The sequence below is a fragment of the Gorilla gorilla genome, chromosome 2, assembly GCF_029281585.2.
Source record: "Gorilla gorilla gorilla isolate KB3781 chromosome 2, NHGRI_mGorGor1-v2.1_pri, whole genome shotgun sequence".
In the NCBI taxonomy this organism is placed as follows: domain Eukaryota; kingdom Metazoa; phylum Chordata; class Mammalia; order Primates; family Hominidae; genus Gorilla; species Gorilla gorilla.
In genome coordinates this window covers 39,578,789-39,593,902 of record NC_086017.1, presented here as the reverse complement: position 1 = coordinate 39,593,902, position 15,114 = coordinate 39,578,789, and the positions used below count along the sequence as shown (strand labels likewise).

At 37.1% G+C, this 15,114-nt stretch overlaps 1 protein-coding gene across 8 annotated transcripts in view; it reads right to left on the bottom strand.

Moving 5' to 3' along the window:
* RBMS3 (RNA binding motif single stranded interacting protein 3) overlaps positions 1–15,114 on the bottom strand; it is a 754,317-nt gene that overhangs the window by 279,598 nt on the left and 459,605 nt on the right. For all 8 annotated transcript variants that reach the window (XM_004033784.5, XM_031009629.3, XM_055383255.2 and 5 more), the window contains exon 5: positions 12,926–13,083. In XM_004033784.5, the coding sequence (XP_004033832.1) occupies positions 12,926–13,083 (158 nt within the window). The remainder of the gene's footprint in view (positions 1–12,925; positions 13,084–15,114) is intronic.

The following is a 15,114-nucleotide window of genomic DNA, read 5'->3' as shown; positions in this document are numbered from 1 at the left end:
TTTGCGATTGTAAATTTAGGATAGCCTAGCTAATAATTGTTTAGGGCTTGAGAGTCTAAAGAGGAAAGAAACTATTTGCAAACTGGCAAATGGAGAACCTTATAAAGCTATTAATACAAAATTTGCTTCTATGTGTCCTGTATGTCTATGTGTTTACATGTGGCATGTGTATATGACATTTTACTAGCAACATATATGAACAACCTCCAATTAATTGTCTTAAAGAAAATATAAGTGGTTAAATCAAATATTTTATCAGAAAAATAGAAACTACATACAGACAGGAGGCAGGGAAATACTGGGTAGAAGATGATGGTTCGCTGGTGAGGGCTCCACCCTCAAGCCTGGAACCAATGCCCTAAATGAAAACTTCACATCCCTGTTTTCCCACCCAAATGTTGCCTTTTCCAAAACTACCCTGGCCGGCCCCACCCTCCACACTGTACCCATAAACTCCAAGCTCCACTGGCAGGGAAGGAGAAAAGAGGAAGCAGCTGGATATCAGAAAGAAGCAGCTTGACTTCAGAGGGATGGCTTGACAGCAGAATTTCATAGAAGAGTTCTGCCACAGATGGCCCAACTCCAGGGGAAGATTATCTTCCCACTATATTGCCCTTCCAGCTCCCCTTCCTGCTGAGAACTACTTCCACCACACGATAAAATCCTCTGCATTCACCACCCTCCGAATTGTTCGTGTGACCTCACTCCTCCTGGATGCCGGACAAGAACTGAGGTGAGGGGGAAGAGGCTGTCACACTAACTCCCCACTGAGCTGTTAAACACTTAAGCCATCCATGGATGACAAAGCTAAAGGACCACACCATAACACACATCCTCTGAGGCTCCAGGGGTCGTAGGCAACCCCTAGGCGCTGCCATGGGCCTGTACAGTGTTTGTTCCTGCAGGCACCTAAAGGCACTTGCCCCGGCTCCTGCACCAGCTCACCTGCGTGCTAACCCTCCCACAAGGGGTTTGAGCGCTGCGGGCTGCCTAACCGAGCCACCCCTTCGTGAGTCCCACAAAGGTACCAAGGGAACTATCCTGTCTCAAAACCAGCTCAAGTGCCTTTTAGTTCACATGATTTGAGTAAATCTTTAAGACTAGTTAAATATTGTTGGTTTAGTGAAAATAGCCGTCTTCTGATCAGGAAAATACCTATGTATTTATCCATAGAATTTTTGCTTAGGTAGTCGCAAAACATTTTAAGCAAGTTGTAGAGGGTTTGTGGAAGATTAATCTTGGGAAAGAAATTTTGTGTGTGTTCAAGTTGTCTAAAACTAGAAATTATTTATATGTTTTTCTAAAAACTGAGCATTAATATCCAAAGCACACTGATGTAAGGCCACAGTCTGTGCCCCTATGTTGCCACAGGGTTTTCTCAGAATACTGATCATTTTTAATAGAAAATTACAAAAGGTTATAAAAGGTTTATGGAAATCTTATTTTGTGAGGTCAAAGCTGATTGAGATTGGACAGATTTGGTCATAATGTTTTATTAAAATTAGCTTTAGTATTGATAACACACTAAAAGTAAAACTTGGTTTTCTCCTTAGAACAAGAATTTTGTGTAGTATTAATAAGAGATAGTAAAAGATTTGTTTACTTTCTGAGTAAACTGTAAAATAATTAAGCTGCAGGGAGACTTTCCCTCATGTTGTCTTTATTAGGTCCCTTGATTGGGTATTAAATCTCTTCCCTATCAAATAATAAAAAAATTTGCTTTCTGAAACCTTTGAATTATCATTTTCACAAAATAAATGACTATTATTATGCATTGACTTCAGATTCTATTTTGATCAAGTGTTTTAAACATTTTTTAATTTCAATATCAAGTGTTTTAAACCTTTAATACTTTACATATTCCCAAAAATTAAATTTCAAATTCTAAAATTATCTTTTGATTTGTACTAACCTGGACATAAAGAAGAAACCCCTGGAAGTCCAGGAGAGACATATAACGCTTATTTGATATGTTAAAATCATATAGGAAGCATTGTCAAATAAGAAATGCTCTTTATATGGGCAAATAGAGGGGAACAACACACACTGGGGTCCTTCAGAAGGTAGAAAGTGGGAGGAAGGAGAGGATCAGAAAAATAACTAATGGGTAGTAGGCTTAATATATGGGTGATGAAGTAATCTGTACAACAAACCCCCATGACACAAGTTTACCTATACAACGAACCTGCACATGTGCCCCTGAATTTAAAATAAAAGTTAGAAAAATAGGTTTAAGTTATATTAGTATACATGTACTAACATGTATTCCAAAATTATATGAGATTCTTAAATTCTGATATGTCTTGATATATGCTATCAGACATAATTATGATTATTATATTACATTGTTTTATGCCACAAAAATAATTAAATTTCTTGTCAATTGTATCTTTGACCATGGCTACTCTTTTTGTCATCCACAGACAATTATCGTTTTACTTTAAGTCTTCTCAAAAAGTTATTTATAATCAGCTATAGTCCATTCTTCAAAAAATTCATGGAAAAGAATCCCAACAAGAATTCTTGAATAAAGATTTCTGATAACTTTAGAGATCTTACTTTTGGACTAAGTAAAATCTCCAAGAACTCGAATTAAAAAGCTGATACATTAATGAAGATTGCTAACTCAACGTCAATCAAAAGTTATTTCAATTTACTGAACTGACAGAGGACTAAAATGATTTTTATGACTTTTTTGTTTGCAACATTACTGACTCTTTTATATTTTGTCTTATTTTCTTTTCAGCTATTCATAGCTTATAGCAACGGGGTAAAGTATACATTTGCAAGCAAAATTGAAATGTTCACTTTTCTCTTTAGCTGATTTCTTCAAAATATGGAAACTAATAATGAGTATGCTTGTTTTATGGCAATATAGTTATTTGCATAAGTTCAATAAGAATACGTTTGTTTTTTGGTATCAGGACACATTGAACACTGGTAATTTTACCAAAGCTTTTACTGGAATGGCATATTTTTAGATATGACCAGATTGCTTTGAGGAATTGAAGTTGACTTTAGAAACCCAATAAAAAGCCTCTGGAAAAGACTGGCATGATACATTTTTACATGGTTCTCTTACAAGGTTCCTGACCTTATGATAAGTAAAGAATATCACTTTCTGACAGGCCCAGGAACCTCAAGATATTTTGGGACCTCAAGAAGAGAGGACTTTACCCAATTCATATAGGTATTACAGGCACAACCTGACAGCAAATCCTTGGCTTGTTTTCCTAGCCTCAAGAGGCTTTTAAAAATCTAATTTGAGATTCCTTATGAAAAAGTTCAAGCAAAGCCAACTTAAAGGAGCCTATACGGCCGTTCATTATTCTTGTTACACTTTATACAAATAATCAGGCCAAGAACACTACTAAAACTTATTTTGCAAATAAATTGATCAGACTAAGAATTATCCTTGGTTTTCATGGGGAACTGGAGAGAGAAAAATTATGTTTCAGAAGAAAACTATAGCACACCTGCTATTAGATTCCAGCACTGACTATTGTTTTTGAGTTTTTCTGATTTTCCTATATTTTAGACTAAATCCAGAATTATTTCCTATCTGTGAGTCTCTAAAGGACAAGGGTTTAATTTTCTTCGGGATGTTTTCAGTGGACTCACCAGTGGAACAGGTTTCCTTTTTCATTTTGGAATACATATTCTCTTTTTGTAATGGTAATCCTTACTTGCAATATGTATCTCTCATTGTTTTACTGCTTCTGAGAAAATTAAAGTCATAATATTCTAAAGACCAGGATGATTCAACAAGTGACAGCAACTATATAAATAAGTTGACTGAGATTTGGCTAAAGTCTCATTTTTGCCACCCTGTGATACCATTCCAATTCAGCTTTAGGCACACTTAAAATTTCTTACTGAGATGTATTCTCTCCCCTGCCCCTTCCCCACACACCCACCTGGGTGGGACAGAACCATTTGGGAATGAACCTTCCTTATGATATAGGACTAAGGAGACAAAATGCTTTTAGTTCATCTACTATGCTTTCTTGAAAACATCTTGATGAAATGGAGGGAAATGAGAAAACTCAGATCAGGCTGAGCTATGTGAGGTATGCAAAATTTATCCAACCTGGAGAGCCATGAGTTGGAGACTTTTGATCACGCCCATCAGCACAGCATCCATGCCCAGGGTAATATTTTAAAGGCATTTTTGTTCCTAATTAGCTGCCTCTACCATTATCTTCATGTTCTTGGAATCTGTGATACAAAGAACCATGAATAGCCAATCAATAGCTTATGTTACTTTAATGTATATTTGTAGTAAAAACTTAAAAACTGCTTCTTTTTTTCTTTCAAGACCCACTTGTAACTACTGCTAATTGGACTGTATATCCAGGGCAACTTGAATCTACACTCCTGAGTGGCCATCTTCAAGCTCTGAGCTCAAATAAACTCTGTACTTAATCATATTTTCTGAATCTCATTATTTAAGGCTGACATTATTACCTATTACACCTCTTTTCCTTACTCAATGTTTCACAATTTTGTTTCCTTTCTATTTCGCAAACATGCCAAACTTGGCCCCACCTTAGGTTTTCTACTTCCTTTTCTCTTTGCCAGGATTGTTCTCTTCCCTCCCTACTCCCACTAAGAGATTTTCTTGGCTGGTTCTTTCGGATTTGTATTTTAGTTTCAATGTTCCCTCTGAAGACAGAACATCATTCTCTTACCTCTTGCTTCCTATTGCCCCATACTCTCTATTACACCCCTACTTTTGGGGTGTTTTTGTAATACTTTCATTATCTGATGTTTGATTATTTGTTTATTACATACTTATTGTCATCTCCCTGATAGAGGCAGGAGGCAGACAAATTACCTAGGCAGATAGGGAAGGGTCCCTGGTGAAACATCACCTTCAAGCCTGAAACAGCCTGAAGGCTGAAAGACATGACTGCTGTTTCCAATTGAAACCTGTGACCCAGAGGGACAACTTCTGCCCCTGTTTGCCTGCTCTTTCCCGATTGATTCTTTCTGAATAATGCCTTTTAACCAAACGAATGTCGCCTTTTCCAATACTACCTAGGGCTATACTACCCCTTTCTTTGCTGAGAGTTTTCCTTTCACTTAATAAATTCTGCCCTTTTCACACTTCAGTGTATCCACATGCCTAATTTTTCCTGGTCATGAGAAAAGAACCCAGATTTAGTTGAACTAAGGAGCAAAAATCCTGCATCATTCCCCAATCCAGTAAAATGTTGATCTGTAAAAGCAGATTCTTTTTGTGGGTGTATGTACATCTCTGAATTACTTCGTCTATAACAATTACTGGAATATTGACCAAGCCAGTATTGGATAATGGTGACCTGACATCTATCTATCTATCTATCTATCTATCTATCTATCTATCTATCTATCTATCTATCTATCTACCTACCTACCTACCTACCTACCTAGATAGATAGATATATGTCAGGAAAAGAGGCTCAGAGAGTTTATATAACTGCCCCAAGAACACAAGTAAGAGGTGCAGAACTAAGATGTAAGCTAAGTTATTTCAGCCCCATGTAGAACCATGTTTATAACCATAGAGATACAGAGAATAAATGTATTGGCCCAATTCACAGAAAGCTGAGAGTGTAGAAAATATACTAAATAAAAGAGGCTCAAACTTGTGGTCCAAACGATATTGGGCTATATTTCCACCTCTTACTTTTCTATTGGCCAGAAGCAGACTAGCTGCCTCCAATGTCCCCACTTTTCTGGATGCTCCAATAGTCCTTGACATGCTTTGTGTTTACAGCAGGTACAGGTCAAAGACATGTTATGAGCACTGAGCATACTGAATGGCCACCATTTCTAATCTGGAGGTAACAAAGCTCCCCCAATTCCATTTTATATAGGTAAATAATTTTTCAGAATTCTCTCCGCATTTCACAGAGGGCATTATTTCGTATGTGGTCATTTTTATTTTATAATAATAAAGCAATAAAGTATATATTGTATCTCCTTTGTCAGATTTTTATAAAGGCATATATACAACAAGACTGCAGTCTCGGAGACTTCAGAATAACAAATTATTTGATGCAATTTATTTGTTTGGTTGGTTCACTGGTTAGTTAGGGTTTTGAAACCCAGGGCTCTGAATATATGAAAAAGAAAATAGAATGTTCAACACTCTCCAGCTGTGATTTTGACTTTCTGATGGTAAGAGAAAGACAAAGAGGCAAGGAGAAGAAACAAGATGAGACACACAAAAGAAGAACAAAGATGAAGAAGCTGCAGGGGGTCCAGGAGTATACTCTCCAGCAGACTACATCTGATGGCAATTAGAAGAAGAATTAAAATTACCAAAAAGAATGAAACATACAACCTTTATTCTCTTCAATCTCAGAAAACACAGTTGTAACCTGTTTCTGTACAAACACAGCTGTAGTTTGGAGATTACTAATCACTAAGTTTACACTTTAGAGATTTGCCTTAGTCACTTTTGATTTCCTGGTTTCATGTGTTTAAAATAGTAACGGCAAAAGGATTGCCAAAATAGCGAGGGAGAAATTGTTACTGCAGTGATGGATTCAAGACAGATACAGTCAAAACAATACTCCAAACAATTCCAAACAATTTAAAAAAATCTGATAGACTTGATGGGCATTTTAAAGAGTCATATATTTGCCTTCAAATAAAGTATTGTTATTTAACATATTTTTTTAAATTCCTGTATTTTCATATGATTATTCTGTTTCTGTGGTCTCATTATATTTCAGCAGATGGAAGAAGAGAACAAGAAGTATCAGGCAGTAGAAGGTAAATAAATAACATTTTAATAATATTCAAAGTTGTTAGTAGAAAACACAAAAAAGACCTGCTATTTATACTGATTGATATTTAATAAGCAGGCTAGTATTTGTATGCCTATACCCATCTTTTTTTTTTTTTTACTTAATGAAAAGAAAGAAAAACTTAAATTATTTATTTAGAAAACTTGCACATTCAGTAGGGAGAGGTAGAACACAGGGCTGCCCATATGTTAGAAGTCATTCAAACAAAGCTCCGTGAGAATCAAATTAAGAGTATTGAGGAAGGGCAAAAAATACTACAAAACACAAAGGTCTCTCTGTTCAGTGGTCTCTCACGCTCTTTAGCTCACCAGGGGATAGTAAATGCATTGCTTAAAGAGGTTCTATGTTCCCAGATGTTGAAGCTGGATTAATTGTGAATGCTCCCCCTGCTCCCCCTGTCCCCCACCCATCACTTCCCCACTTTGGGTCATTCTTTACTGGCCTCTCGTAACACCCTCTCAATGTGATTTTTGCTGGACAATCAGTCTCATGTTTCTGGAAATGGGAAATGGATAACATGAACACACAGTCATGGCCCTCCAGACTCTGGATGATTTACGCTCTGATCCTTACCCTTGCAGGCAAGGTACTCTGTTGGCATTCACTAGCTCTGCAGTAGTGGGGCTGACTGTCAGCATTCCCACCATAAACTTCGGTTTTTAGAGGTTTATAAATTGGCTATAAAATGCTGCCTGGAGGGGGGTGGATCTTACAAAATTGTTTTAAGTTACAAGAGAGTAAAAAAACACACACACACACAAAATAAAATAAAATGTCTGTAATTTCAGACACTATCTTGTGCTTCTGGAACTTTGAAAAGCCTGTAATTTTGCTGTCTGTGTGCCCTACTGGCATTCAAATCAATGCTTTGAAATTCAGCGTTTTAAATATAAAATGAAGATACTCCTTTTACTTTGAAGAGATGGTTATCAAAGAAGATTAATGTATAGTTGCAAGTAAAATAATAATTGAAGCGGGGGGGTTCTTTCCAGTCAAAGGAATTTTGGAATCCCTTGTACGTGAATTAAGGACCACATATGATGGCTAGAAGTCACCAATAGTAACATTCAAAATGAAGTCCACTGAAAAAATTATTCAGGTTTTCTGAATTGAAACAGTCATAAATTCAAGAGATATGTACAACACTTTACTAGACACAATTATTGGCTAGGTATTCTCCCAATTAAATAAGCACTTTTTTTTTTTTTTCCGAGACGGAGTCTCACACTATCGTGCGGGCTGGAGTGCAATGGTGCGATCTCAGCTCACTGCAACCTCCACCTCCCAGGTTCAAGCGATTCTCATGCCTCAGCCTCCCGAGTAGCTGGGATTACAGGCACGTGCCACCACGCCTGGCTAATTTTTTTGTATTTTTAGTAGCGATGAGGTTTCACTATGTTGGCCAGGCTGGCCTCAAACTCCTGACCTCATGATCTGCCTGCCTTGGCCTCCCAAAGTGCTGGGATTACAGGTGTGAGCCACCGCGCCCAGCCGGCATATTCTTTTAATAATGCCTGTGGAACTGTAAACTCTTAGAGGAAGAAACAATTTGTGAGCTAATACTAGTTGGGTTGGTGCTACCATAGATTTTTCTAATATTCCAGTATTCTATCTCACAATTGGTTTATCATTATCATCAAATGTCTTTCTGCATATTGCTATATTTAAAAAACCCAAAACCTTAAAGTGATTTCATTTATTTATCATAAGAAATTTGCTCAAGATCAATTATGTGTCAATATTCTAAGTACTGGACAGATATAAAGAAGAAGGCATGGCCTCTACCCTTGAGGAACAGGAAGGGGGATAGTTCCTTATTAGTAATTTTGAGAAAGTAAAACAATGTAAATCAGGCATCAACAGGAATCAATTTCACCTGGAAAAATCACAGACAACTTTAAAGCAATAGTTCTCAAAGGGTGGTTCCCATATCAGCAGTGTCAGTATCACCTGGAAACTTGTTAGAAATGCAAATAATCGCAAGGACAAAAAACCAAACACCGCATGTTCTCACTCATTGGTGGGAATTGGACAATGAGAACACATGGACACAGGAAGGGGAACATCACACTCCGGGGACTGTTGTGGGGTGGGGGGAGGGGGGAGGGATAGCATTAGGAGATACACCTAATGCTAAATGACAAGTTAATGGGTGCAGCATACCAACATGGCACATGAATACATATCTAACAAACCTGCACATTGTGCACATGTACCCTAAAACTCAAAGTATAATAATAATAAAATTTTTTTAAAAAAGAAATGCAAATAATTGAGTCTCACCCCAAACCAACTGGATCAGAAACTTTAAGTGTGGGCACAGCAATCAGAGTTTTAACAGATTATTCAGGTGGTCCTAAGAACAAGTACTAATGACCTAAGGCAAAGCTTTAGAGTGCTTTTAGAGTCATCTAAAGTGCTTGTTAGTACACAGATTACAGACTGCTGAACCCCCTCACCACCAGACTGTTAATTCGGTAGATTAGGGGCAGGAAATTTGCATTTCTAACAAGTTTTTAGGAAGCACTGAAGCTGCTGATCTGGGAACCACACTTTGAGAACCACTGTCCCAAGACATCTTCATGTAATACAATAATTTCTGTCACTTGCTATGCGCTATTCTTGGAAGAATCAAGAAAATGGTGACTGAAATCATCTCTGTTTTGTGGTTCAGAGGGAAAATTTCAGATGAGAAAAGCAGAGTGGAAAAGGGACAGGATAATATTTTTAAAAGGAGAAACATTTGTGCAAGAATTAAGTTGTGAATGATCAAATTAGTTAAGGCAAAAGCCATAATTGCTTGAGAAAATGCACAGCCAATGTTATAGGGAAGTAGGAATTTGGGCAGATCTATTTATGGTACAGCTAAAAATATATTCTCACCCCATCAAATTAGGTTAATTATATGGGATTCTGCTCCTCAAAATTTAAAATCTAAGATACATGGAGAATGAAATACTTTTTCTGTGTCGGTTTCCTGGCTTCTTTCAAAAGATAGTCAGACTCACACTTCATTTTTATTTCTTAGGCATAAGAAATCAGTGGCTTGACTTGAACCTATGTTTGCCTTTTCAGTCCACATGGCACTTTCTGAAATACAGATACCTAAATTTCAGAATTGGAACGTGACTACTAATTCACATTTGAAGCTCAAAGTTGTAAAAGACCAATGAATTTAGCTATTCTGAAACTTCACAGAATGGTAATTATGAAATCCACTAGCCACACATCTAGTCATCCATCCAACAATGAAAAAGAAAACTTGACCCAAGGAAATGTGCAATCCATTTGGTGAAGACAGAAATTAAACAATGAATTCATTGTAATCGTGATATATTTTATTTGAAAGAAAAAACAAAACTTTTATAGGAGCTATAACAAGAGCACCTAACTTTGTCCAAAGCCAAAGATTGGAGGTCAGCGAAAAATTCTTTGAAGAAAAGATGTTTAAGCCAATGCCTGAGAGATGAGTAGGCAGAAGTCAGGAGAAGAGCCATGGAAAGTATAACCAGGCAAGAAGGGCAGCTTGTGCCTGAACATGAGACAGAGTCAAAGCCAGGAAGGTGAGCAATATCAAGAATGATGCTGGAGAGGCTGGCAAGTGAAATGTTGAAGGATTGTAAGCAGGACCCTGACACGATGAGATGTGAATATTGAAGGGCTCACTGTGGCTTCTATATGCAAAATGCAGAGGAAGAGAGAGAGAGGCTGCATTCAGAATAGAGCTAAAATGTAAAATTCCCACCCTCCCTCAGTTCCTAAAGAAAAATAACTTTGTAAGTTTTATTCTTTCATGATCTCATATACCAGCATTATAGTTCTGCCTTTTAGAATATATATTACTTGACTCTGTACTTAAGAAAAATATGCCTCATTTTAAGCAAACTCTCATTGTATAGAAAAGATAAATGGGAGAGAAATGAATAGTTCAATCTTTGTGTTATGAACTGAATTATGTCCCCTACAAAACTCATATGTTGAAGTCCTAACCCCCAATACCTCAGAATGTGACTGTATTTGTAATTACCCCTTTAAAGGGGTAATTAAGTTAAAATGAGGCCATTAGGGTGGGCCCTAATGCAGTATGACTTTGTGCTCTTATAAGAAGAGATTAAGACACAGGCATGCACAGAAGGAAGACCATGTGAGGACAGAAGGGGAACACAGCCATTTACAAGCCAAGAAGAAAGGTGTCACAAGAAGCCAGCTATAAAGACATCTTGACCTCTGACTTCTAGCCTCCAAAATTGTGAGAAAATAAATTCATGTTGTATGAGCCACTGTTCTGTGACATTCTGTTATGACAGACCTAGGAAACTAATATACTTTGTACGAACACATCCTTTGTTTAAAGAAAAAAATATCACTGTAGGTCTTCTTGGAAATATGTGCTCTTAATGAATTTGAAATGCATTTATTTCCCAGCAAGAGTCCAAATGAAGGAGAAACTAATTTATTGGAGAGTTTCTGGAGGGCAAGGGATGGGGGAAGAACCAAAGGAATGTGTATGGTATGTAAAGTGAAACATGACAGTTGGTTCAGTGAACTCCCACATCGCTCAGGCCTCCAATAGCTAGTTGCACACTATATAAGAATGACTGCATTGGCTAAATTCAGAGATCCAAGTAGTGTCATAAGCTCTGCCTTGGCCATGAAAATCAACAGTTGTCAAGGTCCTGAAAGCCTGAATACCTCATGCACACATTCAAGTCAGGGAGATTTTCTTCATTCTGTTTATTTCTATTCAAATCATCAAGCGTGTACCTTGCATTTGTCTACTGGTTTACTATGTATACATTATGGAGAATAAGAAGAATTTTCACACATGGTCCACAACCACAACTCCAAGGAAATAAAGTTAGAGATTAGTTAACATATACATGATGATTTGTTATCTTCTAAGGTGAGTTAACGGAAGTTAGTTTGGTATGGTTTTTCTTTTTTTTTTTTTTTTTTTTTGAGATGGAGTCTCGCTGTGTTGCCCAGGCTGGAGTGTAGTGGCACGATCTCGGCTTGCCACAACCTCTGCCTCCCAGGTTCAAGTGATTCTCCTGCCTCAGCCTCCCGAGTAGCTGGGACTACAGCCATGTGCCACCATGCAACGGCTAATTTTTGTATTTTCAGTAGAGATGGGTTTTCACTATGTTGGCCAGGCTGGTCTCGAACTCCTGACCTTGTGATCTGCCCTTCTCAGCCTCCCAAAGTGCTGAGATTACAGGCGTCAGCCACTGTGCCTGGCCCTAGATGAACAAACTTGTCTGCAATGGGCTGACTTCCACATAGCACTTAACATCCATCCATTCATCCATGTTAAATCAGCTGGAGACACACATAAACGTACCAAGCCATAGAGACAAGACTTATTTTTCTTCATTGTCATTGAGCAGTTTCTTTTACTCTGTGGTCTCTTTAGCTTTGTTTTTCATGAAAGCACAGCAGGTACAACTATTTAAACTCCATTCCTGGCTGAAATCCTCTTTTGTAAACATCCCTTCAAAGTTAAAATGAAAATTACTCTTCCTTTTCTTACAATGAAAGGAATATTTTTTTTTTCCCTGTTCTGCCTAAAATATCAAAAACATAGCCAGGGCCTCTTAAATGCAAATGGCTTCTTGACCTCCCTTGTATTTCTGAGTTTGTTGGGTCTTCTCAGTAATTCCTGTTTCTCTAAATGTTTCTTTTCTTTTATTTTCTCTTTACTGAGAAATGCTAGCACCCTTTTTTTGGAAATCAATGCAAAAACATTTAGATGCTTTGTTCACCACATGGGCTCTTTTGCTTTGGGGTACTGGGCATTTATTGTCTCTGTCAGGTATTGGCAGCATCTGATTTTGTTGATCTACAGGCACAGAGAGGACTGGGAACTGAGTATGTATGTTATTATGACTCAAGACACATAAACACATTCTACGTACATTTTAACAAGCACAGTTTATTTATAATTACATTGAAATTATTTAGCTCCAAGCAAAGACACAGAGGGATGACAGATTTGATAAGCTACTTTTAATTTTTTTTTTTTTTTTTTGCATATTCTATTGCTTTGGGCTCTAGTACTAAAAAAGGAATGGAATTTAAAAGGAACAATGAGGAAAGAACGATTACATACAAAGAAAGAATTTTACCTGGCAAAGCCAACACCTCTGCTGACTCCATTAGCGTCTCTTAGTATTCTTGTGGAAATGACATGTCCAAAGGGTTTCAGCATATTCTCAAGCTCCTGCTCATCCATAGAAATGGGGAGATTTGAGATGTATAGGTTTGTTGGGTCTTGCTCTTGTTGCTAAGGGAAGGAAAGTAACAAATGTGGTAAGTTCTGAGTATTGAGAAACATTGTACAAATAGAGAAACTTTTGTTTAAACTGCAATCTAGATAATAATCTCCAAAATGCTCTTGAAAGTGCTTTCACTAGGGGCATTACTTCTTTTTACTGATGTCTTGTGCAGAATGTTTATCATAGACAAAATGACCAATGAAAGCCAAGCTCTCCATCCATCGTTCCTTAGAAAGACTAATAAACTTTTTTTTTTTTTTTTTTTTTTTTTTCTTGAGACGGAGTCTCGCTCTGTAGCCCAGGCTGGAATGCAGTGGCGCGATCTCAACTCACTGCAAGCTCCGCTTCCCGGGTTCACGCCATTCTCCTGCTTCAGCCTCCCGAGTAGCTGGGACTACAGGCGCCCGCCACCACGCCCAGCTAATTTTTTGTATTTTTAGTAGATACGGGGTTTCACCGTGTTAGCCAGGGTGGTCTTGATCTCCTCCTGACTTAGCGATCGGCTCACCTCAGCCTCCCAAAGTGCTGGGATTACAGGTGTGAGCCATCACGTCCGGCCGACCAATAAACTTTTAATGCAATTGAACTAAGGCAAATGTGTATATTCTTTTTTATTACCATTAACCACTACTTCTATGACTACCACTCTTACTACCATCACAATTAGTTACTGATATTGCATTTAATGAGAGTTCATAATATGCTAAGCATTGTTCCAAACACTTAACATGCATTATTTCATTCAATATTCTTAATAGATATAATTAACATTTGATGGATGACAAAATTGATCCCTAACTTATCCAAGTTACACAGCTTATAAGTGCCAAAGTCAGGGCTGAAATCTGGGCCTATCACCAAAGTCCATGGGATTTATTGCTCTGGTCTACTGCCTTCCACTAGACCAAGGAGTCTCAAAGTATAGTCCCAGAAATGCAACATTAGCCTTAGCCTCACCTGGGAACTTATTGGAAACACAATTTCTCAGGTCTCACCACAGAACTACTGAAGCAGAATCTGAGAGTGGGCCAAGAAATCTGTGTTTTGACAAGCCCTCCAGGTGATCCTGATGACAGCTTAAGTTTGAGAATTGCCGTCCTAGACCAAGCCTAAATATTTATATACAAATAAGATTATGATGTCTATCATCTCCTAATTCAGCAGCAATAATGCTTAAATAAGCTTTGCTTAATAGAATGGGAAACCAAACCACAATTACTAGCATTATTTCTGTGTGTATCAATTTTCTCTATTTTATATAATGAATTAATAATTTAGAACTTAGTTGTATTTATATCTCAAATAAAACAGTCAAAAACTTGACAGATTAGTCATTAATATCAAAATGTACCAGATATTTAATTGAACTATTATATTTTAACTAAACAAAAACCTTAGCTTCAAGGATAAGCCAGACATTAAATTAGAAAAAGAAATCCTGAAGTCTATAGAAAATGGTATTATGTAACAGTAAAATATCTTTTGTGAAAAGATATCATATTATTAGATATTTACAGTTTTAAAAGCAATAAACAAGTAGAATAAACAAGAATCCAAATATTGTTTCAGGTCAAGAAATAATTTTTGTATGCAACTAAATTTCTGTATTTTTAACAACTAAATATTCAGATAGGTTGTGACATTTTTATTAAAACTTGGAGTGAATATGATGTATTATTAGTTTCAATTTAAACACAGTTTACTTTTCAAGCTTTTAGCACCATGGGAAATAGCAAAAATGAAATATAATCAATCTGGAAAAGATGACTAGAGTCTTAATATTTAGGAATAGTTTACATATAGAGACTGAATGAGTGAAGTTAATCTCCCTCTCTCTTTCTCTGTCACAGACATACATATAAACACACACACACAAACACACACACACACACACACACACACTCCACTATCACCACCACCATCATCAATATCACCACCAGTAACTGTAATGGTCCTAGAGAAAAAACAGAGATAATATTATTATTCTTTAAATGGTTTTGATCTTGTTTTTGTTTTTGTTTTTGTGAAGCGGTAAATAA